Below are 13,012 nucleotides of genomic sequence, written 5' to 3'. Positions count from 1 at the left end.
GCAAGAAGTCAGCTTTCTGCAATCCAGAAAGAGGACCTCATCAGAACCCCAGAAGCAGATCATGCTGACCTTGGACTGTGAGAAGTGAATGTCTGCTGCTGAGGCCAGGCCCTTGCGGTTCTTGTTGCAGCAGCCCCGGCAAGCTAGAGTAGCTCCCCCTACAGACAGGAGCGAGGGCTTGACCTTCGGGGCACGCCCCAGGCCTTCCATCCTTTCTGTTCAGCTTGCGGCACCATCATGCGGGTCCACTGGGAAAGCAGAGCTGAGAGAGAGTGCAAAGGAGCTGCCTTTGGTTGGCCACCTGTTTCCTCCCCTGGACCTGCAGGATGGTCCAGCACAGCAGTCCAGGCTGACCCCTCTGCAGGGGTTTGGATGTCGAGTGTCCCCAAAAGGCCTGAGGTCCCCAGAGGCTTGGTCTAGAGAGCAGCAGAGCCAGGAGGTGATGGGACCATGAGGAGGTGGGGTCTGATGGAGTCCTTAGGTCGTCAGGGCTGTGCCCTCTAAGAGGCTTAGGAACCCCAGCCCCATCCTCCCCTCTTTCCTTCCCACTCAGATGAGCCGTGTGCTCTGCCATGCGCTCCTTGCCATCTGACCCTCAGCCAGAGGCCTCAAAGCAAGGGTCTTCCCATCGTGGAGTGGAGCCTTTTGAACCATGAGCCTGAGCAAGTCTTTTCTTTTCTAGATTAATCATCTCTGGCATCTTGCTATAGTGATGGGAAGCTGACTCATGCCCCACCCCACAGCCACCCTGGAGGTCCTGAGAGCTCCCTGTCACCCACTGCCCCCCACACAGGTGAGAAATGATTTATTTTATTTATTTTACTTTATTTAGCACCTGCTATTTAAGGGCTAACTTGTGACTGCAGCTTATCCTACTGTTGTCCTGACTAATACAAAGAGGCAGAGTGAAAAACTGGGAAAAGATCAAGAGTTTGAGGCCCGACTCTGTCATCAGCTTCTAAAGTGAGATTGGAAAGTCTCTCTGGTCCTAGATTTTCTCATCTATGTTATTCACACATGATAGATCACCACGGATGTGCCCTAATTTTGTTCGGTGCCTCCTGAGAAGCTGGACTCAGCGTATCCGTATATGTCTCTCTCCCACAACTCTATAAGCAATAAAGAAGCACATTGTTTTCACAGAAGAATCGTTGGGAGAAAACAAGCTAGATTGCATCTAGAGTGACCATATGTGTCACTGTTTGACTAGAACAGTTGCCCTTTATCACTGCAGTGTGATTCCGTGTGATTCTTAAAGCACCCCCTTTGCCTCTTAGGCATCCTGGTTTGACCAATAAAGGACAGGGCCAAGTTATTGACATCACACACAGCATGGAGTGACCCTTACCAGACACCTCTCTGCCTAGACCACTGTTCTCCCTCCACCTTGAGGCTGCTCCCTCCCCCTGAGTCTTCCCTGGAGTCCTTTACAGGACCGCCAACCCAGCCAGCTCGGTGGCTGAGAAGTGACTCACAGTCCCCATCACATGCCATCGCCTCAAACGCACTACCTGGCTCTGTCCTAATGATAAAGGAGACCAGCAAACGTAGACTTCCTGGTGCTAGTGTGTGCTCAGGAACGAAAACCACATTGGAAGCTATGAGGAAAGTCTTAACGAAATACTTTCTCTTTCTCTAAGAGAAAGAGACTATGGGTCAACCATTGCCTGAGAGTTATGGATTGAACTCGGGTGTTTAAACAACCCGAGTCCTTTTTATTTTATTGTTTTTTTAATGTTGAGATGGTCTCTATAAATTGCTTAGGGCCTGGCTAAGATGCTGAGGCTGGTTTTGAACTCAGGATCATCCTGCCTCAGCCTCCTGAGCCTCTGGGATTACAGGCAGGCATGCACCAACATGCCCAGCCTGGAATGGCATTGTAAATGGCAAAAACGACCTCTGAGTGATACGCTGTGAATGAACTGTGAATACCCAGGGGGAAGGAGTAGTTTTGGGCTTCCCACGGTGCAGGACCCGACCCGGAAGCCGTGACAAGGCACACTCGTTCCTGAGTGAAGCCAACCGCAGGGTGAGTTGAAGTGGCTCTGCTTGCAGCCTCGCCCACTGCAGGTCCCACCCAGACCTTTGTGTCGAATCTCGGTTTTTCCAAGCTCCCCCAGGCCATGCCAGGCACAGGTGAGTTTGAGAGGCAGTAGTAGAGATGGATCAGCACCAGAACCTGTGGTCCCATAAAACAGGCACAGTAGTGAGTGAGCCAGTTTCTGATATTCTTAGGAAGCTCTTACCCAATGCCAGGCAGGATCAATACGGATGCACATATTTTCTTTTTATCATATCATTTCTACCATATTTTCACATATCAATGGGACTTATTGTTAGGCATTCACACATGCACACATATAACAGAATAAAGTAATTTGGCCAACATCGCTCCCAGCATTTCCCCTCCCTCCCGCCTTCCACCCCTTGGTCCCTTCCCTCTACTGATCTCCCTTGGATCAGTAGAGGGAAGACCCACCCCACCTTTACCTTCTTTTGTTTCTCTTAGTCAGATGTTCCTGATGTTCTCCAGAGGAATCTGTAAACAGAAATCAGCTCCTTCTATTTGAACCTATTACTAATTAACTAGCTCTCAGTCTCAATGCAGCATGGACGAGTTTCCCTGATGTTTTGAATTTATTCACATCTAGGCTTTATTTTTCTGCCCCCAGATGTGCTCATCAAGCTCTACTACGTCGAAGCAAAGCAAGGAGGGAGGAAAGCTGTTGGCCCCAGAATTGGCAATTCCCATGGTCCACTGAGCCAGGAGGGCCTGGCCTTCTAAGGGATGTGCATGGGAACCCAAGGTGGGACTTTGGAGGAGAAGCTGAAGGCCACAGCAGCCTGTCCCAGCCATGCCCGGGTACTGCTCTCTGAGGACAGAGGAACCCACCGGACAGCTGGGCCCAACTGGCAAAATGAGCCTCTTGGACAGATGGCTTCTTCTCTCTCAGGCCCGTGGAAGGTTTTCAGCCCCACTGACATCTCCTGAGCTGAGTGGCAGAGGGGCTACCCGGAAATCAGCTTTACAGAGAAAGCAGCTAAGGATACCCCGAGCTGGGTCCACCACACCATGGGCTGGTTTCAGAAGGAGAAACTTAATTTTGCTTTTTATTTAGTCTACATTCCCTGGAAAGAGGTAGTGAAAGGTATGCAAACAAGGAAATGCTAGGTTTTCCTATGACACATGGGAAACTACGTCTATTTAAAAAGAAAAACAGTCTAGCCTAGATTCATGGGTAGGGATCCTGGGCTGTAGTCCCTTCTATAACAAGGAACACTGTCATTAGAAAGAACCTGGGACTGACACAGGGATGGAATGCAGAAAGAAAAGGAGCTCAGTGCACTTGGTAGAACTGGAACTGGGGAGTCAGCAGAAGGGGCACCCGACCCGGGGAGGGGGACAAGGTCAAGTGAGAATACAAGGAGGGAAGAGCCTGGAAGCCTGGGAGGGAGGGAGGGAGGGGCTCAGGGCGTCTTCGGAGCCATGATTGGGAAGGTAGGTGAGGGGGATGTGTCCTCTGGCTCTGCAGCCCTGTGGCTTATTTGGTAGCTTGGTCTCTAACACTTCACATGGATGAAAGCAAGGCTGGAATCCTTTCAACAAATGTAAACCAAGGGTCTTTGAGCACCAGGAGGGGTCCCAAGGTGTTTAACATCCATCTCTTAGCCACGGGAAAGGGGGAAATGATTGTCGCCATATTACCAATGAACTCTACTGAGACTCCAGGTGACTAAGCAGACCCCGGTGTGCAAACCCCGGTCCTACTGTGGACACTCACCCAATGCCTGATGTGGAATAGAAGGAAGGGGGTCTGCACTTCCCAGATACTTCTCTGGACTCTTCTCCAAAGAGCCACTGTCTTCTAGAACTTCGTTGAGGACACATTACCTAGGGAGGTGCTCCACTCCCAGCTTGTCCTTTTCTACCACCCCGTGGTCCCCCACATGGGCTGTCCCATCTCTCCCCACTCACTGCCCATGAACATCAAGCAAATGCTCGCATTGGCATTTTTGGTCTGCCAATCTCCATCTCCATCTTTTATTTATTTATTTATTTAATTTTTTTGGTGCCCCTGAAAGTTTGATGTTCAGCAGGTAAAGTTAGGTCAGGACTTTTTTGTTCTTCTTCCCAGTAAAAACAATTACTATGAAAAATGAACTGGTGTATTCTGTTGGAGTTTCAGCTTTGCTTGCCCATCACAACTGAAAATATGTGTCGTTGCACAGTTAATGTACCTGAAGAGTCGACTCGGTATCCAAGACATTCAGGAATAAATCAATTTTTACTTCCCATGAAGACTGCTGGACTTACAACTTCCTAGAAATTAAAAAAAAATAAGCCCACTTTAAAGAGAAAAGATCGTTTCCTGATTTTGCTAGCATCAGGAAACAATGCTTTAGGGCATCTTCTAGTGCCAGTCTCCACCTTCAGTAAAGTTCCAAAGTGTAGCACAACCAGAATATTCAGGCCTGGTCCGACATGTAAAAAGTTCTATTGAACACCTGTTGCACAGGAGGATCGGGAGTTCAAAGCCAGCCTCAGCAACAGCGAGGTTCTAAGCAACTCAGTGAGACCCTGTCTCTACATAAAATGCCAAATAGGGCTGAGGAGGTGGCTCAGTGGTCGAGTGCCCCTGAGTTCAGTCCCCAGTACCACCCCCCCCAAAAAAGAATTCTATTGAGCAATTCATAAATGAGACAATCTTCTTTTCAAAAAGTCTCGGATCCAGAACTTCTGAAATATACTCTGATCTTTCTCCTCCACCTCTCTCTTTCTCCTTTTTTCAAGGTAACACTTGTTCATCCAAACCTTTTGCACACCAGTTATGCACCAGGGACCATTCCCAGGAGGTGTCAATTCCCTTAGACAGCTGTGTGCCGTGGTTTCTGTCTGTTTCTATCTTGAAGACATACCCGTGTGCATATATGTAAAAGCAAGGACTGGGATGCGGAGAAAGAGGAATTTTGAGGCTAAACGGCACTTATGGGATGATTGTAAATTGAGTGAAGCAATGAATGTCATATGATTGCCACGTAATACGGGTTCACAAAATGCAGGCAGTGGTCGAAACCATTCAATAATTATTATCATCGCTGGGAGGTCGAAGCGTGCTGTGAAACCCGACAGAGAAGAATCTATTTCTTCCCAGAAGCTTGAGATGGGAAGGCAGAGAAGAGACAATAGTTGAACAGCAACTTGTAAAACATATGAGTTGAACTGCAAGCATGCTCTGTGAGAGAGGGCAGAAGATGCCAAGGTAAGACTGCGGCGGAGCCAGGGAGGGATCTGCAGGCTGGTGATCAGGGGAGAGCAGTGGACCTGGAGCAGAGAGTGGACCCGGAGCAGAGAGTGAGGCTGAAGAGGAGCTCGGAGGGAGGCCAGGAAAGCTTCGCAAAGAAACAAGACCAGGCTTCTGCAGGCAAGATGAGAGTTCGAAAGATTTTGAACTAAAAGGGAGTGAATGACCTACTAAGAATTTGTGGTGGATTTAAACTGGCTCGACTAGTGTAGCTGTCAAAGAGTTGCTTTCAAGGAGCCCAGAGAGAATGAGGATCAGCTGAGGGTCCCCACTGTGTGCATGTAACACTGAAGCATCTGCATTCCTAGCGATCGCTTTACATGACAATGACTTATTTAACTGCCCCTCTGTCCACAAGCCTCTGGAGACCAAGGGTGTTGTTTGTGTTATCTCAGCAGGGGCCAGCACACGGTAGGCTCTCAGATGTCCAGTGGGTGATGCCTTTCCCTGTAACCATTGTTTATCAGTGTGTAAGGACCTTTCCTCTGCTTTGCAACACACACACACACACACACACACACACACACACACACACACACACACACACACACAAAACTCACTTCCCTCTCTTTTCCTGGAAGGACAATGGGGTTCTTAAGGACCATCTAGGTATTTGAGTTTTCTAGTTCTTCGATTGTACTGCAAGCCCCTGGAGGACAGAAAAGTAATTCTATTTTTTGTTTGTTTGTTTAATCTTCCACTTCTATCATAAGTTCTGCATCATTGAAAATCATAAATCTGCTCTTTTTACATGGGTCAGCATTTTCACTTGTTAAAATTAGATTTTAACCTAATTCATTGCTATGGCATGATTTATGTTCATAGATTACAATTGGCATTTCGAAATATATTTTTCAATATATTATTTAAATATATAGACTCCTAGCGCCGACGTCGTCTCGGGTGCTGGGCGCGGCCTCGCTCTTCATTGGCTGGTCTTCCGGGCCGCCCTTCTCCGCGCTCTACCCCTGGTTCCCTCCCGGGTCCGCAGTAGAAACACTGCCCTCTCCCTTCTTGACCCCTAGCCCTTTCTTCCCTCCCACCCTCCCTTCCATTGCCTTTGCTTCAGGCGCCGCCGCTCCCGGAGGAGCTCCCGGCACAGCGATGGGGTCTCGGGCCTCCACGTTACTGCGGGATGAAGAGCTCGAGGAGATCAAGAAGGAGACCGGCTTTTCCCACAGTCAGATCACTTGTCTCTACAGCCGGTTCACCAGCCTGGACAAAGGAGAGAATGGAACTCTCAGCCGGGAAGATTTCCAGAGGATTCCAGAACTTGCCATCAACCCACTGGGGGACCGGATCATTAATGCCTTCTTTCCAGAGGGAGAAGACCAGGTAAACTTCCGTGGATTCATGAGAACTTTGGCTCATTTCCGACCCATTGAGGACAATGAAAAGAGCAAAGATGTGAATGGACCAGAACCACTCAATAGCCGAAGCAACAAACTGCACTTTGCTTTTCGACTGTATGATTTGGATAAAGATGACAAGATCTCCCGTGATGAGCTGTTACAGGTGCTACGCATGATGGTTGGAGTGAATATCTCAGATGAGCAGCTGGGCAGCATTGCAGACAGGACCATCCAGGAGGCTGACCAGGATGGGGATAGTGCTATATCTTTCACAGAATTTGTTAAGGTTTTGGAGAAGGTGGATGTAGAACAGAAAATGAGCATCCAATTTCTTCACTAAAGGACAGACCAAACTGTTCCTTGCTTTCTAGTATTTAAGAACTGGAACTTAAGAGTCTCCTGTCTACCAACCCCACCTCCACCCCATCATTCCCCTTCTCCCAAAATACTACTGCTGTTGCATGACAACCCCAAATATGTTCTGTCTACGCAAACCTGCCTTTGGTGTATAAACAGGGCATTACAGAAAGGTACACCCAGTCTATTTTCTGTTCAGTATCCATCCTTCAGTCCTCCATTTATAAATACCATGTTTCCCTGTTCTGCTGCTCAATGCCACACATTCATCCAGTTTGAGAAAGAGATGGAATCATGCCAAGAACCAGCCAGCAAAGCTCTCACTGGATGTAGACTGTACCATGCTGCCTTCCCTCCAGAGAGGCTTTAGCACGTTCCTGCTTCCTTCATATATGTCCTTTGCTTCTTACTTCCCTGTCACTCAGCTTACCTTGGCTTACCTTACTTAGTCTTTCAGCCTCCCTGCTTTTTATTGAGCCTCAAAATTCTGTGTGTTCTACTTGACACCCCAGATTATGCCTGTTAAATGTATTTCTGACTTGGCAGGATAGTTCGGTGGTCTGGCAGTTTTTATCTACCTTCACTCTTAAATGGGTCCCCAGGATGTTACCTTTCCAGGAGCTTTTTGGTAGCCAACACTTCTCTTGGAAGAATGTGACCCTCTCTTGGTCCTCTGTACTACTCTGTCATCAAAGGGCTTCTAGGTGGAGATATCCTTCTCGGAAGCTGGCCTTAGTGAAAAGTGTAGAGCCACCTGAGCTGGGTGGCTTGCCTGGGATGCTCTACCTCTGCCCTCTGACTCTCGTTTTATGTACCTATATGGCTTCTCCTGAGAGTGCAGTATTGACTGTTCAGATAATAGTCATATGCCTATAGGTCTGCTTAGCTTTGGGACACTGTCACTACCAGAATAACTGTTCTGACAGCATGCTTGTGGACCTTTTCATGACTTTTTGAACAAGATTGCTGTTTTGAAACCTGCCACATTTACACTCTGCAGCATGGTTTATGCCTCATTGTTAGTGCACTGGAATGTTTTTCATTTCACATTTCCAAGTAGAGAGACTAGTGTTATGGAAGTGCCTAACTTATCTGAATCCAAAAGAATTAAAGACTGTCCTCAGTTATCAGTTTTACACAAAATTATGAATTTTACACTTGGCAAATGTTGATGCTGGAAGCCATAGTCAGCCCCTCATACTGATCCAAAGCATTGAATGTATAGTGTCATTAGCTGCCTGGTTACAATATCTTCCTAGCTCCTTGTATAGGCCACTGCTAATCCCTTAGAAACAAGGGGTCTGGCACTGGTAAGACAATGTAAGGTGGCATTACAGACCTTTGAGTAAGCCAGAGCAATGGCTCTGCCAAAGTCAGCTGCATTAGACTTCATTGAATCTGGCCATTACTGTCCTATGTATGTCTGTGAGTCTTCATTTAGTTGCTTCCCTTGGCTGATTTTTCTCTGACTCATTGCTTGCTTGCTTGTTTCCTTGCTTCAGAAGACTATCCAAGATGTGTGAACAAGTCTTTAGGAAGGGACTTGCTAAAAAATATCACTACAAAGGAATGGATAAAGGTGGGGAACAGGCAGGATGGCTTAAGTATAAATGAATGAGAAATTCTTCATTAAGTGTCAGTTTTTGTGATCAAGTGATGTAATATAGGAATTGTATAAAAGGAAAAAATTGTCTGATACTGATCTCTGTAGAGGTACTTCAGAGTCTCCTTGATGTGCATTTTTAAAAAAGTTCTTAAGATCATGGCTTCCCCCCTCCTTTGGCTGTATAGCAAACTTCTAATCCACAGTTGTGCCTTATTGTCCCATTACAGTTGTATTCTTCGATCCATCAATAAATACTTGTGGTTAACATAAATAAATAAATAAATATATATATATATATATATTTCAAAACAGCAAAGTATTTATTTTTTCCTTTGAACTCATCTGCTTTTTATGATGAAAGAGTTATGCAATCCCATGTATATTCTTTTTTGCTCTGGTCACCAGGAAGCTCATATGTGCATGTTTTGCTTGAACCCCATAACTGTCTTCAGCCAGGATTTCTTAGCACGTTCATTTTACTCTCTGCATTTTTATCTGGGTTCCTTTCCTTTACCTTATGCTAATGGTTTTCATTGTAATACCTGTACATTTATTTTAAATTGTCTCAAAACCTTTATAAAAGTGTTATGTCTAACTTATAAACACATGCACACATGTACCCAATATTTAAAACATATCTCTATCTCCCAGAGATTTCTGCCCCACCTCCCTTTCAGCTCCTATGTTCTCTCCAACAGTCTATTTTTATCATGCATCAACTAGTACATATAATTTTTCTACAATTAGTAAATCAAAAAAAAATATTTTTACACTAAAGCAATGAGCTAGCCGTGTAGGCACTGGTGAAGATTCTTTAGAGCATTCTTCAGAAACACATTCTGTTGTTTCCCCAAATCCATTTGGTTATCTTGCCTTGAGTTTCTTGAGTACTCAAACTTCTGTAAAGAGCTGAATAGAAAATATTTTAGATTTAATAGGCCCATTGCAACAACTCATCTCTGCCACTGCAGTGAAATGCAGAACAAAATGTTCATTACTGTGTTTAAATAAAACTTTACTTACAAAAATTGGTGACTCCCAGATTTAGGCCACGAGCCATAGTTTACTGACCCTGCTCCAAACTGCCCCCCTTCCTACTCCACCCCCTCTTTCCTGGGGCCTATCAGAAAAGTGTCATGGAGGCTCACCTCCAAAGTCCATTCTCCTTGAGTCAGGCCCAGCAGGACTGAGGGCTCTCCCACCTCAAAAGTCATTTTGGTTGTGTGTTTTGTTGCTTAAACACACCCTGGGTGAGTAGGACCTTCTCTCACAGGCACCAACAGTGTTTTTAAATATTTCTTTCTACCACATACAGTGATTGCCACAAGGGATGTGTTGATGCATAAAATCACCTCCATCTTATTCCAGATGCATCTCCATCTTCTTAAGCACCAGCACTCTTAGAGCCCACAGCCATCTCTGAAGTTAGAAAGATGACTCGGTCGAGGAACAGAAAAGCCCGTCTTCATACCAACATTGCCCAGCCACGCGACCCTGGAGCATAACTGTATTGTACCTCAGCTTTCTCATCTCCACAACGGTGGGGTAGTCTACCTGCCCGAAGGCCAGAGTCCAGCCGAGAAGTTTTCTGGGAATAACATTCTGAAATTCAGACAGGCTATTTCCCTAAATCAGCATTTTTCAAGTGGTTTCAGAATTCCTGAGGTTCTTGTTAGGATTCTTTGACCTCAGCCTAAGTTGCTGATTCGGTATTTCTAGTAGGTCTTGAAGTTCCCAGCTGATGCTGTTGATGATGCTGCAGGCCCAGGGCCCACACTTTGGGAACCACTGTCAGGATGATGGACATCTCACAGCCCACTGTATGGGGAAGCTACAAAAGGGGGTCCAGAGCTGGTTTCTCTGCAGTGTTTCAAAACGGGGTTCCCTGGTGAGGGAATGAGAGATCAATTTGGTTTGTCCCCTAAGTGTCTGGTGCTGGCACCACTGCTTAGCCACAAATTGCAGGCTGAAAGGAGGCAGGTGGTCAACCTCACAAGGGCATGCTGGAACTGAAAGCCTGGTGGCAGTCAGGTAAGCCATCTGGGGAAGGACAGGGAAGAAGGGGAAGTGGAGAAGTGAGAGTTTAAAATGCCATCACACAATTAATTCCTTTGTATCCACTCTTCTAGAACTTTCCCCTTCCAGAAACACTAAGTCAACACAAGCATTGACTGAGTGTTGGCCCTTCATAGGTCCAGCACCACATAATGCAGAGCGGGATGCAAGAAACGGAAGGCTGAGAGGGTGCAGAGTACTTTCAGGGACTTGGGTCCTCTAAGGAAGGCAAAACTCGCGTGCTCACAAAACGGACAGTCCTGTGTTGAGACTAGCGGATAATGAGACTCTCAGGTGATGTGGCATGGAGATGACGGGCTCCCACGGGCGTGCGGGTGGACTGGAAAGATCTGGGCAGGTCCTCCCAGAGGAGGTGAAGCAGGCTGGCAGGGGCTTGCAAGGATCAAAGCATAGAAAAGTGAGAAAAGCAGGCAAGGAAGTCCAGAGGAGCCTGGGATAGTAGCAGAGAGGCCCAAGAAGGAGCAGCGGGCACCAACCCCGCCGCTCTCCATCGCCTTGTGAGCTCCCTCAAGTTACTCCCTTTTCTGTGTCTCAGTTTCCTCATTCGAGAGCTGAGATATTTAGTCTAAATCACCAATTTCCAAATTTCATTCATCTTGGAGAGACTCCAGGCCAGAAGAGGATGAATGACCAGACTGGGCTCAGCCCTCCTCCCACCCTGCCTCTGCCACAGCCAGACCAGTTCTGCTTTTTTACATTTTTTTTACACTCCCTGCCCGGTTTTGCTTCCAGAAAGGATTGGAAAAATCACTCAACAAGAAACTCTGTAAACACTCCTTCCATTTGCACATCAGTTGACTTGAGCCCAAGAGGAAAGGAGCCAGTGAGCAATGGGGATAGACTGCCAGGTTAGCTGGGCCAGGTTCTGGCTAGACAGAAAGGAGTTTAGAATAGTGGGGACAGGGAATAGGGAGCCATAGAAGGTTTGTGAGTAGAGGAGGGACAGGGAAGAAGGAGCAAAATCCGGCCCAGAAACCACCAGAGACTGATCTGAAAATCTCAACTGTTCAGAAGGTTCTGAGTAAAAACAAAGCGTGATTTTCCCCCTCGTCAGCCCTCCCTCCCAGGACGCGGTACTGTATGCAAAATGGGTAACTGTAAGAGAACATTTTTTTCCGCTGCCCTTCTCAGCCCCATGGGTCTTCAGGAAGACCTGAACTTCAAGCAAAGCCTCTTTATTTTTCAACACCCACAGCTTCTATTCCACAATCACAAGTTTTCCACTTTGATCAAAGGGGCCAAACAGAGAGGGCCACGGGAGCGGCCTGTTCTCAGCAGCCCCAAGCAGATCACAGAGGCCCAGCTGCCCACTCCCTGTCCGCACCCACCAGAGGACACGGCCTTCCCCGCAAACCAACCAGGTACACTGGCCCATCTCATTCCCATCTCGACTACCCGGCGAATGTGGGTGCGCACATCTTCCAGGCCAGAGTGGGCTCGAGGGGCCTTGGCTTCCCCGACTGCGTGGGGGGCGTGCTGCTCACCACTCTGTTAAGGCCAGGAAAGCTCTTCAGCAGTTGCCCTCTCAATCCCTCTTCTGTCTCTGGGATTTTTGATGTTATGGCTGCCCAGGAGAATGTCCACACCAACTCCTAAGTCCAAACTGACTCAGGGGTGTTCAGAGGTTAGGAATCCAGGCAAGGGTGGCCAGTACATTTTCTGAGGGGGTTCTGGGATGTCCTCAGGCTCTGGGACATAGACTGCCACCAAAGACTGATGGAAAGGGCAGGGGCGCCTCAGAGAATGGGCCCCCTCCAGGCTGAGAGCAAATGGAGCTTTCAAAAAGCCACATGGGCAGGCACTAGCCTTTCACATCCATTCCTATTAATGCTTTAAATGGCGGGCTGAAACAGAAATCATTCACGCCCACAGCTGTGACTCACTGTGTCCCGGGCAGTCTGTCCATCGTATCTGAATTCCAGACTTGGCCCCGGGGACCACCGGAGCTGTTTAACGGGAATTGCCCGACCTTCTGCCAAGCCTGTTCCCATTCACAAAGCTCTTACATCATCTCGCTGGGTCTTCGAGACGGCCGTACTGCAGGGAGGGGAAGGAAGGACCGGGACCCTCGTGATTCACACGAGGACACAAGGCCAGAAAGGAAAGGCTCAGACCCAACCGCAGGTTTTCAATCTTCAGCTCGAGTGAACTTGAGGGTTTGAGGCAGGCTTTGGGGCCAGGCAGGCTCTGACAGGCAGCCCACTTCTCTCAGAGATTAGCATTTGCAACTTTGGCTAAGAAAGTTTTCACCCTTGCTGAGCCTCAGTGTTCCCATCTGTAATGAAGGTATATTATCCAAGTCACAGGGCACAGGTGCA

At 47.5% G+C, this 13,012-nt stretch overlaps 1 protein-coding gene and 1 long non-coding RNA gene across 3 annotated transcripts; one reads left to right on the top strand and one right to left on the bottom strand.

Moving 5' to 3' along the window:
* Window positions 1–2,479: 2,479 nt before the first annotated feature.
* On the bottom strand, window positions 2,480–12,573 carry LOC306645044. Of its 2 annotated transcripts, XR_013759518.1 has the most exons (4): window positions 12,090–12,573; window positions 9,767–10,658; window positions 4,198–4,321; window positions 2,480–2,539 (listed from the first exon to the last, which is right to left on the bottom strand). It is a non-coding gene; the product is annotated as an uncharacterized lncRNA (long non-coding RNA). The 2 variants fall into 2 exon arrangements; XR_013759519.1 differs by lacking the exon at window positions 12,090–12,573 and having other exon boundaries at window positions 9,767–11,057.
* LOC306645462 (calcineurin B homologous protein 1-like) lies at window positions 6,261–7,031 on the top strand. The gene has a single exon (XM_079113341.1). The coding sequence runs from the start codon at window positions 6,408–6,410 to the stop codon at window positions 6,993–6,995; it is 588 nt and encodes a 195-aa protein (XP_078969467.1). The 5' UTR covers window positions 6,261–6,407; the 3' UTR covers window positions 6,996–7,031.
* Window positions 12,574–13,012: the final 439 nt, after the last annotated feature.

This window comes from Sciurus vulgaris (genome assembly GCF_902686455.1).
Source record: "Sciurus vulgaris genome assembly, chromosome: 15".
NCBI classification, from domain to species: domain Eukaryota; kingdom Metazoa; phylum Chordata; class Mammalia; order Rodentia; family Sciuridae; genus Sciurus; species Sciurus vulgaris.
The sequence above is the reverse complement of the archived record's forward strand: the minus strand, read 5'-3'. Positions and strand labels throughout refer to the sequence as shown.

Excerpts from the sequence above, each read along its gene's own strand:
- LOC306645462 (XM_079113341.1), top strand. The coding sequence starts at position 6,408 with ATGGGGTCTCGGGCCTCCACGTTACTGCGGGATGAAGAGCTCGAGGAG.